The sequence below is a fragment of the Hemitrygon akajei genome, chromosome 8 (assembly GCF_048418815.1).
Source record: "Hemitrygon akajei chromosome 8, sHemAka1.3, whole genome shotgun sequence".
NCBI lineage: Eukaryota > Metazoa > Chordata > Chondrichthyes > Myliobatiformes > Dasyatidae > Hemitrygon > Hemitrygon akajei.
Genome location: NC_133131.1, coordinates 49677302 through 49691049, shown reverse-complemented (window position 1 = coordinate 49691049; position 13748 = coordinate 49677302). Strand labels below are relative to the sequence as shown.

Sequence of the window (13748 nt, the reverse complement as noted above, 5' to 3'; positions counted from 1 at the left end):
CATCAGCAACTCCATTCCTGCCACGTTGGACATTACTGCCTTACGGCAGATGCCATAGCATGGCAGGCACCTGGCCCTGACACACCTAGAAAACAAGAGGACTTATCCAAGATACCTCACCTGTAATATTTATGGGAGGTGTCCTTCTGTCTGTGTGTCCCTGTTATTTAAATACTCCACCAAATTCATTTCAAAACAGAAAGGAAATTATAGGGAAAAGTGTATGAAATTCAGCTCTTCAGGATTATAATTAGGTTTTCCCAAATCATTCACTTCCATATGGTTAAAGCCATGGCTTAGCCAACAGCTTTTTGAATACCTTTGATTTACGAAGTCAAAAATTTACTGTTTATTTTTAAGGAATGCCTCGGTATGAAACTCCTGCAACTTTCATGGTACGCGTTAAAGGAATGTCCTTGCACAGCACTGGAATTGCTAAACGTTGGGTATCCAGTCAAAAATAGTCTAGCGGTTGGTACAACGTAGTGCTGTAGCACAGAACAGCCAGCATGCAGGGAGGCAACAGTGCCTGCTAGCAATGGGACAGCTTGACGGCACAGTAATAATTCCACTTCCAAACACCAAGTGAAAATGCAGGGGAAATCCAATCAGTAAAAAATGATTTCCTGCGACAGCAACACTGCAAAATATTTAACTGGTTTCATGTGTCCTGAGTTTATGGATTGTGTAACATGATTAGTAATCTTAGTCTTTCTTCAGTTAATATTTAACATGCCTCCAGGAGAAATGAATGAAATGTTAGTCTCAGCCAGTTATACAACACTTTGTTGGAGTTCACTCTCAGGACTTTCTCTGATGGTGCCAGGGGTAATGGCATGAATATCGATTCCTCCTTCCGGTAAAAATATCCCCCCTCCTTCTTCTATTCCCCACTCTGACCATTTTTTACCTCTTCTCATCTGCCTATCACTTCCCCGAGTCCCCTCCTCCTTCCCTTTCTCCTATGGTCCACTCTCCTCTCCTGTCAGATTCCCTCTTCTCCAGCCCTTGACCTTTCCCACCCACCTGGCTTCACCTATTACCTTCTAGCTAGCCTCCTTCCCCTCCCCCCTCCTTTTCATTCTGGCGTCTTCCCCCTTCATTTCCAATAGTGAAGAAGGGTCTCAGTTGGAAACGTTGACTGTTTATTCGTTTCCATAGTTGCTGCCTGACCTGCCGAATTCCTCCGGTGTTTTGTGTGTGTTGCTCTGGATTTCTCATGTTTATGTAATGTAGTCATAGTGTTTGTGCGAGTGATTGTCTTGGGCATTACTCTTGCAAATGGATGACCCTGTTGGACACTGGTAATGTAAAACACTGCAAGTCTGGTTCACCGGTTTACTGGTGAGAGCTGTGTGGCTCCGGTTGTAGCTAGGACCAGGCCTCTTACGGCGGGCTTGCTTTCTGCAGCTGTCCAGAAGGGGAGACACCGGAGGTGGTGTGGTGTGGCACCAGTGCTGGATTGGGGACTGGCTCCTGCCGTTGGTATGCCCTCCAGTGTTCACTCAGTGCAAGACAAGCTGGATTGCACGTGTGCGTTTGTCTGCGGACAGCTGAGAGCTTGTTCTTGCCGACAAAGCCCAAACACCATTGATTTACAGAACGTTCACTCAGGGACTGGGCCTATTTGTGTGACTGTATGCTTACTGCTACCTTATATGTACTTCATGTGCCTTGTGCTGAGTCTGACGATTGGCACTGTGTTTTGTTAAGCACATTCACTCCGTCCGCCACAAAAAGGCAGGATCTCGTGGTGGCCGACCATTTCAATTCTACTTCCCATTCCTGTTCTGACATGTCAGTCCATGGCCTCCTTGACTGCTCGACTAGGCCATACTCACGTAAGACATATTCCATCTGGATAGCTTCAAACTAATTTCTCGAAATTCAGGTAATTGCCCCTCCCCTTCACCATTCCCCATTCCTGTTTCCCTCTCTCACCTCATCTCTTCACCTGTCCATCAGCTCCCTCTGATGCTCCTTCCCTTTCTTCCATGGTCTTCTGTCCTCTCCTATCAGATTCCCCCTTCTCCAGCCCTTTATCCATTTCACCAATTGACTTCCCAGCTCTCCCGGTTTCACTTGTACGTCTTCCTCCCTTCTCTCCACCTTCCAGCTCTGACTACTGATGCACTATCAATTACTCCAAAAGACTAGAAGTAGAGTAAATACTGAAAGGCTTTTATTAGCAGTAAAATGAAGCATGTCCATGCTGGATGACTGTGGGAGGAGCAGAGACACAATCACCTTTATCCAGGGGTCTGTGGGAGGAGCCACAGGAGCAGTCAGCAGAGGGGCCTGTCCAGACAGAACCCAGTTACAACCTATATACATGGTTTACCACACTCCTCATCTTTTTCTCCAGTCCTGATGAAGGGCCTCGGCCCGAAACATTGACTGTTTACTCTTGTCCATAGATCTGCCTGACCGGCTGAGCTCCCCCAGCATTTTGTGTTTTGCACCTTGGGCCCAGAGGAACACTGTTTTGTGTGGCTGTATTCATGGATTCCCATGTAGAGTGGAATGAGAATTGAATTTGCCTCAGATTATGGGTCTGCATCCACCATTTAACAAGTGTATCACACGGGCTGTCACTTGCGTGCAGTACTGAGGGAGTTCTGCTGTGTCAAATGAGGCATTAAATCGAGATCCTGCCTGCCCTCTCAGATGCATATGGCACAAAGAGCACTCCTAGAGTTTCAGCCAATATTTATTCCTCAATCAACATCTTAATCAGATTATCTGTCCTTTTATCCCACCTTGTGAGAGACTGAGCTGCACAAATCAGCTTTTGTGTTTTCCACGTTACAACAGTGCCCACTCTTCAAAACGACTTAATGGGCCTCCAAATCCGGTCTACGTAAAAGCTGTTATCGGAATTCCCTCTTCACCTAATAATGCGGCATTCATGCTGCTGGGAAATGGAACACTTCACTCACTCTGCCTCACAGAATCAATGCTGGATGTCGCCAAAACAGCAAAAACAACACTCGCACTTTATTTCATATGTCAGAAGGCTATTCAGCCCATTGGGTCGAGGCTAGCTTTCAGAGCGTCCCATCAATCCAATTGCTATGTAACTTATTCTGTTCAACTCGCTACTCACCAGCTCGAGGGTTAACAATTAGCAGCCAAATAACCTATCAAACTGCGCATGCTTGGGAACAGGAGGAAACTGGAGCACCAGGGGTTAGACCCACGTGGTCAGACAGAGAATGTATGAACTTCACATAGACAGCACCGGAGCTGGGGATTGAACCCAGACCTCTGGAGCCGGGAAACAGTATTACTCTCTGCCGAGCCACGGTGCTGCCTGGTATGTTAGCTGCTGGTGCACAGGTCCCTCCCAGTGCTCCTTTTCCCAATGAAGCATTTAAACATCAGCTGCTTATTCAATATATATATTTGAGGCTGTGTCAATATCGTTAATGTTCGAGTAAAACAGCAACTTTGCCATTTTAAAACTGAGTGTCTGTTCCTGCCCACTTACTGAGCTTTTCTCCCCCTGTTCTTTGCTTTCCTGGATAAGGAGTTCAGTACTAAATTTCTTTCAGTGCCTGTTAAACCGATTGATCTTAAACAGCTCAGCTAGTTGGAAGTTACCAACCTAAGCTACCAAAATAACGCAGTTTTTCATGCTCAGCTGGTTTCCAGGAAAGAGTGGAGACACAAGAGCATGCAGACTCTGGACTGGAGCAATACACAATTACTGCATAGTCTTGGTGGATGGAACAGCATCGGCAGCTGGAAAGGAACTATTGACACTTCACGTCTATCTTCTGCATCAAGACAGGTCATCCACTGAGTTCCTCAGTTTGTAGCTTCTAAAGAAGTTGTGTTTGAGCATAAAACCAGAACAAGTGAGATTTGCTCTTAATTTTGAAATCACTGATTCCTTTCTCATTATTTTTCCATTTTAGTTTTATCTTTTACATTATCAGCAAGGAATGGTGAGCAAAAAGGAGCTGCAAGAAACAGAAATTAATACTGCAACACTAAAAATGGTCAGAGCAACACTCACAAAATGCTGGAGGAACTCAGCAGGTCAGGCAGCATGTATGGAGACGAATAAACAGTCAGCATATTAGACTGTTCATCAGGACTGAGAAGGAAGGGGGAAGATGTCAGAATGAAAAGGTGGGGAGGGAGAGGGTGATTGGTGAAGCCAGGTGGGCGGAAGAATAAAGGGCTGGAGAAGAAGGAATCTGATAGGAGAGGAGAGTGGATCATGGGAGAAAGGGAAGGAGGAGGTGACCCAGGGGGGAGTAACAGGCAATTGATAAGAATTAAAAGGTCAAAGTGAACTTGGTGACGGTGAGGACAATATGAGTGAGGTTGAAGTTCTGGAGCATGTTGATATTAAGGGAGAGGAGGTGTTGGAGTTGTTAAAGTACATTAAGATGGATAAGTTCCCGGGACCTGTCGGAATATTCCCCAGGCTGCTCCACGAGGCAAGGGAAGAGATTGCTGAGCCTCTGGCTAGGATTATTACGTCCTCGTTGTCCACAGGAATGGTACCTGAAGATTGAAGGGAGGCGAATGTTGTCCCCTTGTTCAAAAAAGGTATTAGGGATAGTCTGGGTAATTATAGACCAGTGAGCCTTACGTCTGTGGTGAGAAAGCTGTTGGAAAAGATTCTTAGAGATAGAATCTATGGGCATTTAGAGAATCTGCCTCAGGAATGTCTGCTGCAGTTCTACACTGCAGTCATTGAGTCTGTCCTGTGCACCTCCATCATTGTGTGGTTTGGAGCCGCCACCAAGCAGGATAGAACCAGACTACAGCGCACAGTGAGGACTGCCGAGCGCATCATTGGAGCCTCCCTGCCCTCTATTGTGGACCTGTACTCTTCCAGGTTGAAGAAGAGGGCGGGGAACATCATAAAGGACTCCTCCCATCCTGCGCACGGACTGTTTGATCTGCTTCCGTCTGGTAGGCGCTTCAGATCCCTCCAGACTAAGACTAATAGGCATTGGAGAAGTTTTTTCCCTACTGCGGTCACTTTGCTGAACAGTTAACTGCCAGTTAACTGTCAGCTAACTATTACTTGGATTGCACTACCTGTATGTATAATCTATATTTTCATTTATATTTATCATTATTATTGTTATGAGCAGAGAGACAACATCTGCCGGAAGTAAATTCCTTGTATGTGCACAGGTACTTGGCGATTAAAGTCTGATTCTGATTCTGATTCTGATTCTGATCATGGTCTGATCAGGGACAGTCAGCATGGCTTTGTGAAAGGCAGATCATGTCTAACAAGCCTGATATCGAGTTGTTTGAGGAGGTGACCAGGATAGTCACCTAAGGGTAGTGCTGGATGTGATCTACATGGATTTTAGTAAGGTATTTGACAAGGTTCCACACAGTAGGCTTATTCAGAAAGTCAGAAGGCATGGGATCCAGGGAAGTTTGGCCAGATGGATTGAGAATGGGCTTGCCTGCAGAAAGCAGAGGGTTATGGTGGAGGGGGTATATTCGGATTGGAGGGTTGTGACTAGTGATGTCCCACAAGGATCGGTTCTGGGACCTCTACTTTTTGTGATTTTTATTAACGACCTGGATGCGGGGTAGAAGGGTGGGTTAGCAGGTTTGCAGACGACACAAAGGTTGGTGGTGTTGTGGATAGTGTTGAGGATTATCGAAGATTGCAGAGAGACATTGATAGGATGCAGAAGTGGGCTGAGAAGTGGCAGATGGAGTTCGACCCAGAGAAGTGTGAGGTGGTACACCTTGGAAGGACAAACTCCAAGGCAGAGTACAAAGTAAGTGGCAGGATACTTGGAAGTGTGGAGGAGCAGAGGGATCTGGGGGGTACATGTCACAGGTAGATAGGGTAGTTAAGAAAGCTTATGGAGTATTAAGAGTTTAAGAGTCGCGGGGTAATGATGCAGCTCTATAAAACTCTGGTTAGGTCACACTTGGAGTACTGTGTCCAGTTCTGGTCACCTCACTATAGGAAGGATGTGGAAGCATTGGAAAGGGTACAGAGGAGATTTACCAGGATGCTGCCTGGTTTAGAGAGTATGCATTATGATCAGAGATTAAGGGAGCTAGGGCTCTTTGAGAGAAGGAGGATGAGAGGAGACATGAAAGAGGTATACAAGATATTAAAGATAGAGTGGACAGCCAGTGCCTCTTCCCCAGGGCACCACTGTTCGGTACAAGAGGACATGGCTTTAAGGTAAGGGGTGGAAAGCTCAAGGGAGATATTAGAGGAAGGTTTTTTACTCAGAGAGTGGTTGGTGAGTGGAATGCACGGCCTGAGTCAGTGGTGGAGGCAGATCCACTAACAAAATTTAAGAGACTTCTAAACAGGTATATGGAGGGATTTAAGGTGGAGGGTTATATGGGAGGCAGGGTTTAAGGGTCGGCACAACATTGTGAGCTGAAGGGCCTGTACTGTGCTGTATTGTTCTATGTTTCTATATTTCTATGTGAGGGAATAGAGGAAAGTGGGGGAATTTGTTTACCAGAAGGAGAAATCAATATTCATGCCATCAGGTTGGTGGTTACCCAGATGGAATGTAAGGGGAAGCCATGCATCACCATGTCAGAATGGGAATGGGAATGGGAATTAAAGTACTTGACCACCAGGAAGTCCCACTTGCAGCGTATGGTGCGGGTGTGCTCGACAAAGTGGTCTCCCAATTTACGACGGGTTTCACCAGTGTAGAGGAGGCCACATCAGGAGCATCAGACACAACAGACCACTCCAAGAAGATTTGCAGGTGAAGTGTTGCCTCACCTGGAAGGACTGTTTGGGGCCCTGAACGGAGGTGAGAGAGGAGGTGAATGGGCAGGTGTCGCACTTTGACTGCTTGCAGGGGTAAGTGCCTGGAGGGAGATTAGTGGGGAGGGAGTGACCCCTGTGGAAGGCAGAGGGGGGAGGTAAAGTTACGTTTAGTGGTAGGATCTCTTTGGAGATGGCGGAAGTTGCAGAGGCTGACAGGGTGGTAGATAAGGACAAGAGGGACCTTGTTACTATGAAGGTGGTGGGAAGATTGGTGAGCACAGATGTAGGGGAAATGAAGAAGATGTGGGTGAGGGCAGCATCAATAGTAGAGGGAGGGAAAACCCATTCTTTGAAGTAGGAGGACATCTGTGATGCCCTGGAACAGAAAGCCATGTCCTGAGAACAGATGCAGTGGAGGCAAAGAAACTGAGAAAAGAGAATAGTATTTTTACAGGAGATAGTGTGGGAAGAGGTATAGATGAGAGAATCATGGTGAGAGGGAGTTTTCAATATAAACGTGGAAGGGATGAATTGACACAAAGTTCTCACGCAAGACATCGACAGCAAAGATGTAAACACTGGGCAATATGAGTTAGCATTCTGACGTCCAGCCCCTGCGTTGAAATCCATCCCCGACAGGTTGTAACTCTACGAAACTCTGGTTAGACTGCACTTGGAGAATTGTGTTCATTTCTAGTCGCCTCATTATAGGAAGGATGTGGAAGTCTTAGAGAGGGTGCAGAGGACATTTACCAGAATGCTGCTGGATTAGAGAGCATGTCCTATGAGGAATGGTCGAGAGAGAACAAAGGAGGATGAGAAGTGACTTGATAGAGCTGTATAAGATGATAAGAGGCATTGGGAGAGTTGACAGCAAACAGTTTTTTCCCCAGGATGGAAATGGTTAATATGAGACACCATAATTTGAAGGTGATTGAAGGAATGTATTAGTAGAGAGTCAGAGGTAAGTTTTTTTTACACAGAAAGTGATGAGTAAATGGAAAACACTACTAATGGTGGTGTAGTGGCATATATATTAGGGACATTTAGGGAACACAAATGATAGAAAAATAGAGGGCTATGTGAAGGGATGGGCAAGATTGATCTTAGAGTAGGTTACGAGACATCGTGGGCCAAAGGGCCTGTACTGTGCTGTATGTTGCAATGTTTGGAACATCATTAATATCATCCGCTGATACTGAGTACCAAACTGCTGTGCATTTGCCCCGTAAGACAGAGTGATGAAGAGTGGCTGAATCTCCATCAGCATGGATACAACTACCAGATCTTCTTAACTGCTTCAAACTTACACTTGGAGCACTCCTCTGTTTTTGTGGGCATTTGTGCAGAAGAAGAATTTCACGATGTATATTGTTTACATTTGTCTAGCATTAAATGTACCTTTGAAACATGTTCACACCCTTCAATGCAACACATCAAGTATTTTAGAAATATTGTCACTGTTGTAACACTGGGGGGAAGAGCAGACCAATGCTGGCACACGAACATCCCTCAGACAAACAGAGAGTAGTTTTCATTGAGGCACTGACCTTCTATTCTCCCATAAGACACAGAAGGAAGCCATTCAATCCATCGATTCCAGGCTGGATCTTAGAGCAATTCCCATCCCTCCCTGCAGAATGGCTCCCCACATCCCCAACAACTCCCCCCACTGACACACTTGGAACAGTTTAAAGCTACCTTTGTGATGACTGGCCTTTGTGTCTTCGGGATGTGAGAGGGAAAATAGCACCAGGAGTCACAGGCAGAAAGTGCAAATCAGAAAACAGCTTCAACTGCTACCCCCCGTGCTGTCACCCGAAGGCAGTGAGAGAGCTCCCACCCATCGGTGAGCTGGAACCTGTGGTGTCCCACTGCAGCCGGAGGCTCCCACCCAGCAGTGAGCTGGAACCTGTGGTGTCCCACTGCAGCGAGAGAGCTCCCACCCAGCAGTGAGCTGGAACCTGTGGTGTCCCACTGCAGCCGGAGGCTCCCACCCAGCAGTGAGCTGGAACCTCTGGTGTCCCACTGCAGTGAAAGAGCTCCCACCCAGCAGTGAGCTGGAACCTGTGGTGTCCCACTGCAGGGAGAGAGAGCTCCCACCCAGCAGTGAGCAGGAACCTGTGGTGTCCCACTGCAGTGAGAGAGCTCCCACCCAGCAGTGAGCTGGAACCTGTGGTGTCCCACTGCAGTGAGAGAGATCCCACCCAGCAGTGAGCTGGAACCTGTGGTGTCCCACTGCAGTGAGAGAGATCCCACCCAGCAGTGAGCTGGAACCTGTGGTGTCCCACTGCAGTGAGAGAGCTCCCACCCAGCAGTGAGCTGGAACCTGTGGTGTCCCACTGCAGTGAGAGAGCTCCCACCCAGCAGTGAGCTGGAACCTGTGGTGTCCCACTGCAGCGAGAGAGATCCCACCCAGCAGTGAGCTGGAACCTGTGGTGTCCCACTGCAGAGAGAGAGATCCCACCCAGCAGTGAGCTGGAACCTGTGGTGTCCCACTGCAGTGAGAGAGATCCCACCCAGCAGTGAGCTGGAACCTGTGGTGTCCCACTGCAGTGAGAGAGATCCCACCCAGCAGTGAGCTGGAACCTGTGGTGTCCCACTGCAGCCGGAGGCTCCCACCCAGCAGTGAGCTGGAACCTGTGGTGTCCCACTGCAGCGAGAGAGCTCCCTTCAGCATCGCATTGGGTGAGGGATCTCGCAGGACACGGCGACACTGTCATTCCCATTCTCAAAGAGACTTGCTGCTGGGGGATGAATGCCAACAGTCGTGCCAACTCCAGACCACGACAGAGATGCATTCACTCTCAACCTCTGACCTCCAGACCGTGACAGAGGGGCAACTACACCGACTGTCATTCTCAACCTCTGACCTCCTGATGGCGACAGAGGGGCAACTACACCGACTGTCATTCTCAACCTCTGACCTCCAGACCGTGACAGAGGGGCAACTACACCGACTGTCATTCTCAACCTCTGACCTCCTGATCGTGACAGAGGGGCAACTACACCGACTGTCATTCTCAACCTCTGACCTCCAGACCGTGACAGAGGGGCAACTACACCGACTGTCATTCTCAACCTCTGACCTCCAGACCGTGACAGAGGGGCAACTACACCGACTGTCATTCTCAACCTCTGACCTCCAGACCGTGACAGAGGGGCAACTACACCGACTGTCATTCTCAACCTCTGACCTCCAGACCGTGACAGAGGGGCAACTACACCGACTGTCACTCTCAACCTCTGACCTCCAGACCGTGACAGAGGGGCAACTACACCGACTGTCATTCTCAACCTCTGACCTCCAGACCGTGACAGAGGGGCAACTACACCGACTGTCATTCTCAACCTCTGACCTCCAGACCGTGACAGAGGGGCAACTACACCGACTGTCATTCTCAACCTCTGACCTCCAGACCGTGACAGAGGGGCAACTACACCGACTGTCATTCTCAACCTCTGACCTCCAGACCGTGACAGAGGGGCAACCACACCGACTGTCATTCTCAACCTCTGACCTCCTGATCGCGGTTTTATTTCGGTTGCTTTCCGTGCCCCCATCCTTCGGGAAAACCTAAAAGTTTCTCACGGGAAACGCAAAGTAATTTAAGTAAATTTCCTACGCCCATAAACTCACAAATTTTCTCACAAAATACGGAATAATACAAAAAAGAACCCTCCAAAATTAGAAACTCAGGAAGCTGTGCCCGAACTTCTAATATTTTGCGCGATTGCAAGTTCTTAACAACTTCCTTTAAAATCTGAGTGAGGTTTAAAATAAGAGAATTGTTCGGACGAGTGTGAACTGTAAACAGATAAGTGCAGTGATATACCATTTAAATTCAAACACGAATGTGGTACAGTGGGTGTTTGGGGAGGATCAAAGGATGTTCGGAGCGCTGGTCAGGAGGCGCGTTTCTCCGAGCGCCAGAGGAAGCGTTATCCGCACTCGTACCTTCATTTGGCCAACGTATTTCGGGCTTGTGTTAGAGACGCCCAGGGAAACCCAAAGGGGGAGGGACGAGGTTAATCGGAAACCACGCATTAGTGGAGTCTTCAATGATTGCATTGGATGGCAAGAGCGGTGGGCGCGGGGTGCTTGTGCGGGAGCCGAGGTTGATGTAAATACGCTGTTTATCGCACACAAACACACACACACACACAAGCGCTGTTTGTTTTCAAGGAGGAGCTTCACACAGGTTCCAACAGCCTCGGTCACCCCGGCACAGGCTGCGGCTCCCCGGGAAGATGTGTGTGGATAAGGACACGTCCGAGTGCCCGCTCTCCGTCTCCGTCTCCTCGGAGGAGATCCAGACACTCAGCGGCTCGGTCCCGATCGGCGACTCGGCATCCAGCCCGGCGGAGAAATTCCGGGCTCTGTACCGGCTGCGCCCGCACATCGCAGCGGGAGTGCTGAGCTTCGGCTACGTGGTGAATTACATGGATCGCTACACCGTGGCAGGTAACGGCTACCCACCGGGCATGGGGCATCTTACAGGGAAACTTATGCACCTGCCTTGGGGGGGGGGGGAGGGAGGGGTCTCCAGCGGGGACACCACTGGTCACTGCTCCCCGCTGATGGGTTTCAGTTACAGGGCTGTACAGAACGGGAACGGTCCCTTCGGCCCAACTCATCCGTACTGACAAAGATGACCTTCTCAGCTAGTCCCATTGGCCCGGATCGTTCTAAACCTTTCCTGTCAGTGTACCTGTCCCAGTGGTTTTTTTAAAAAGATGTTTTTAATGTCTCCGCCTCAACCACCTCGTCCATTGAAATGGGTCGAGTCGTTCAGGAGATGGAATGCCAAGCTGTCCGCTATCTCTCGCTCTTGAACTTAATCCTGACCCTAACTCACATCAGCTTCGGCTGGTTCCGGGCATCCCGGGGAAGAAGGCGCAGAGGTCGCGGGTCACCTGTCCCAAGGCGCCACCGCAAGCTTGTGGGCAGTTTGGCTGGAGCAGTCACGCAGCCGTTGCAGGTTAGCCCAGAAACAATGGAGCGGGTCAAATCGCGAGCGCCAACACCGTTAACTTGTTGGCTGTGTGCGATGGATGCGATGGGAAGGGCCCGGTCAGTGGATGCATTACTGCACACTTGACTTCTGTAGTTTCGAGCTCCAGCTACTAGTTCGCAGTCTTTCCTTATTCGCCGCGGTTCTTCATTGCCCGCAGAGGTTGAGCACCTAAAATGGCGAAGGACTGTTAATGTGGGGGGGGGGGGGGGGGTCTGGTTAGTCTCTCGAGATTAATTTTATAAATTGGATTATTGGATTCCTTTTCTTAAAACTATACAAATTCATTACCGATGCTGAGTGAAAGGGTGGTTTTGACAACCAATTCCTAAATTCTTTTGTATATTACCACCATCGGATGTAGGATGCAGGTGCAAGTTTTAATAGATTGTTCTGTATTTCCGATAAATTATTAAATCCACTCTAGGTTGCCCTGTAAGAGCATTTTGAACTCTGATTCCAGGATTGACTTAATAGAGAGACCGTCCATTAGTGACTGTCCTAGGAGGTCAAATCGAGTGAATGCTTCAAAGTAGAATGAGAGGTCTCCCCGTCAACTGCACACGACACTGTTCCTCCGATTTTACAGACAATGATGTTTTATCGTTTATGCTGTTTTACTGTGTAGATCGATTAGAACCTTCACACTTTTGTCTCCACCAGGAAAGGGTAATAAATTGTAAAATGGCAATAACTTGTTTAAAAAAATGACTATTCTGGCAAAGCCACCATATTCTCCTAAAGATCCCTAAATTATTCAGAATTCCTGCATCTAGATGTTAGTTGGACTCGCCACAGAAAGTCGGGCTTGGAACTTAATAGCACAAGTATCCGTATAATGACATGATTTATGCTTTTGCAACATCATTAGATATTTTCTGCTTAGGAACAAATTGAAAATGTGCAGTTTTTAATTCGTACAGATAGTTATTTTTCTTACATGTTTTCTTGTCCCGTTCGTATTCTTTCATCTCTTAACACAATCTTTCTCTTTTCTCACTTTTAGTACATTTTGCACTCTGTCCCATTTCCTTCTCTATTGTTCTTTCATATTAAGCCACCTGGTTAAGGATTGTGACAGATAATATTACTGCAATTGATTGAGATGGAAGATGCCCCACCAGTCTATTCACTCTGCAAGTGTGGAACATTCTGAACCACAAAATATAGATGCCATCCAGTTATTTGACCCATCCAGTTTGCCCCGCTATTTCATTATGGCCGATCCATTTTCCCTCTCAACCCCATTCTCCTGCCTTCTCCCTGTAAAATTTCGCACCCTGACTAATCAAAAACCTATCAACTTCCATCCTAAATACACCCAGTGACTTGGCCTTCGTAGTCGCCTGTGGCAATGAATTCCGCAGGTTCACCACCCTCCTAATGTCCATCATAAATGGATGTCCCTCTATTCTGAGGCTGTGCCCTCTGGTCGTAAACTCCCCCACTATAGGAAATATCCTCTCTACATCCACTCTTTCTAGGGTTTTCAGCATTCGATAGGTTTTAATAAGATCTCCCACCCCCATTCTTCTAAATTGCAGGGAGTACAAGCCCAGAGCCATCAAACGCTGATCATACAATAACCTGTTCATTCCTGGAATCTTTCTCGTGAACATCCTCGGATCCCTCTCCAATGTCAGCGCATCCTTTCTTAGCGAAGGGGCTAAATCCTGCTCACATACTCCAAGTGGGGCTCACCAGTGTGTAATGAAACCTCAGAATTACATCCTTGCTTTTATATTTTAGTCCTCTTGAATTTAATGCTAACGTTGCATTTGCCTTCGCCAACACCAACTCAACCTGCATGATCACCTTTAGCGAGCCCTGCATGAGGACTCCAAGTCCCTTTGCATCTCGAATTTTTGAATTTTCTGTCTGTTTAGAAAATAGTCTGTGCTTTAATTCCTTCTAATGAAATGCATGACCGTACACTTCCTGACACTGTACTCCAACTGCCACTCCTTTGCTCATTCTCCTAATTTGCCTAAGTC

The 13748-nt window shown here is 47.7% G+C and overlaps 1 protein-coding gene across 1 annotated transcript in view; it reads left to right on the top strand.

Annotated features, from left to right (window-relative positions):
- The first annotated feature begins 10576 nt into the window (after window positions 1–10576).
- The window catches only part of spns2 (SPNS lysolipid transporter 2, sphingosine-1-phosphate), a 109016-nt gene continuing 105844 nt past the window's right edge, over window positions 10577–13748 (top strand). Inside the window, exon 1 of the mRNA XM_073053820.1 lies at window positions 10577–11204. Coding sequence (XP_072909921.1) covers window positions 10991–11204 — 214 coding nt within the window. The 5' untranslated portion in view covers window positions 10577–10990. The remainder of the gene's footprint in view (window positions 11205–13748) is intronic.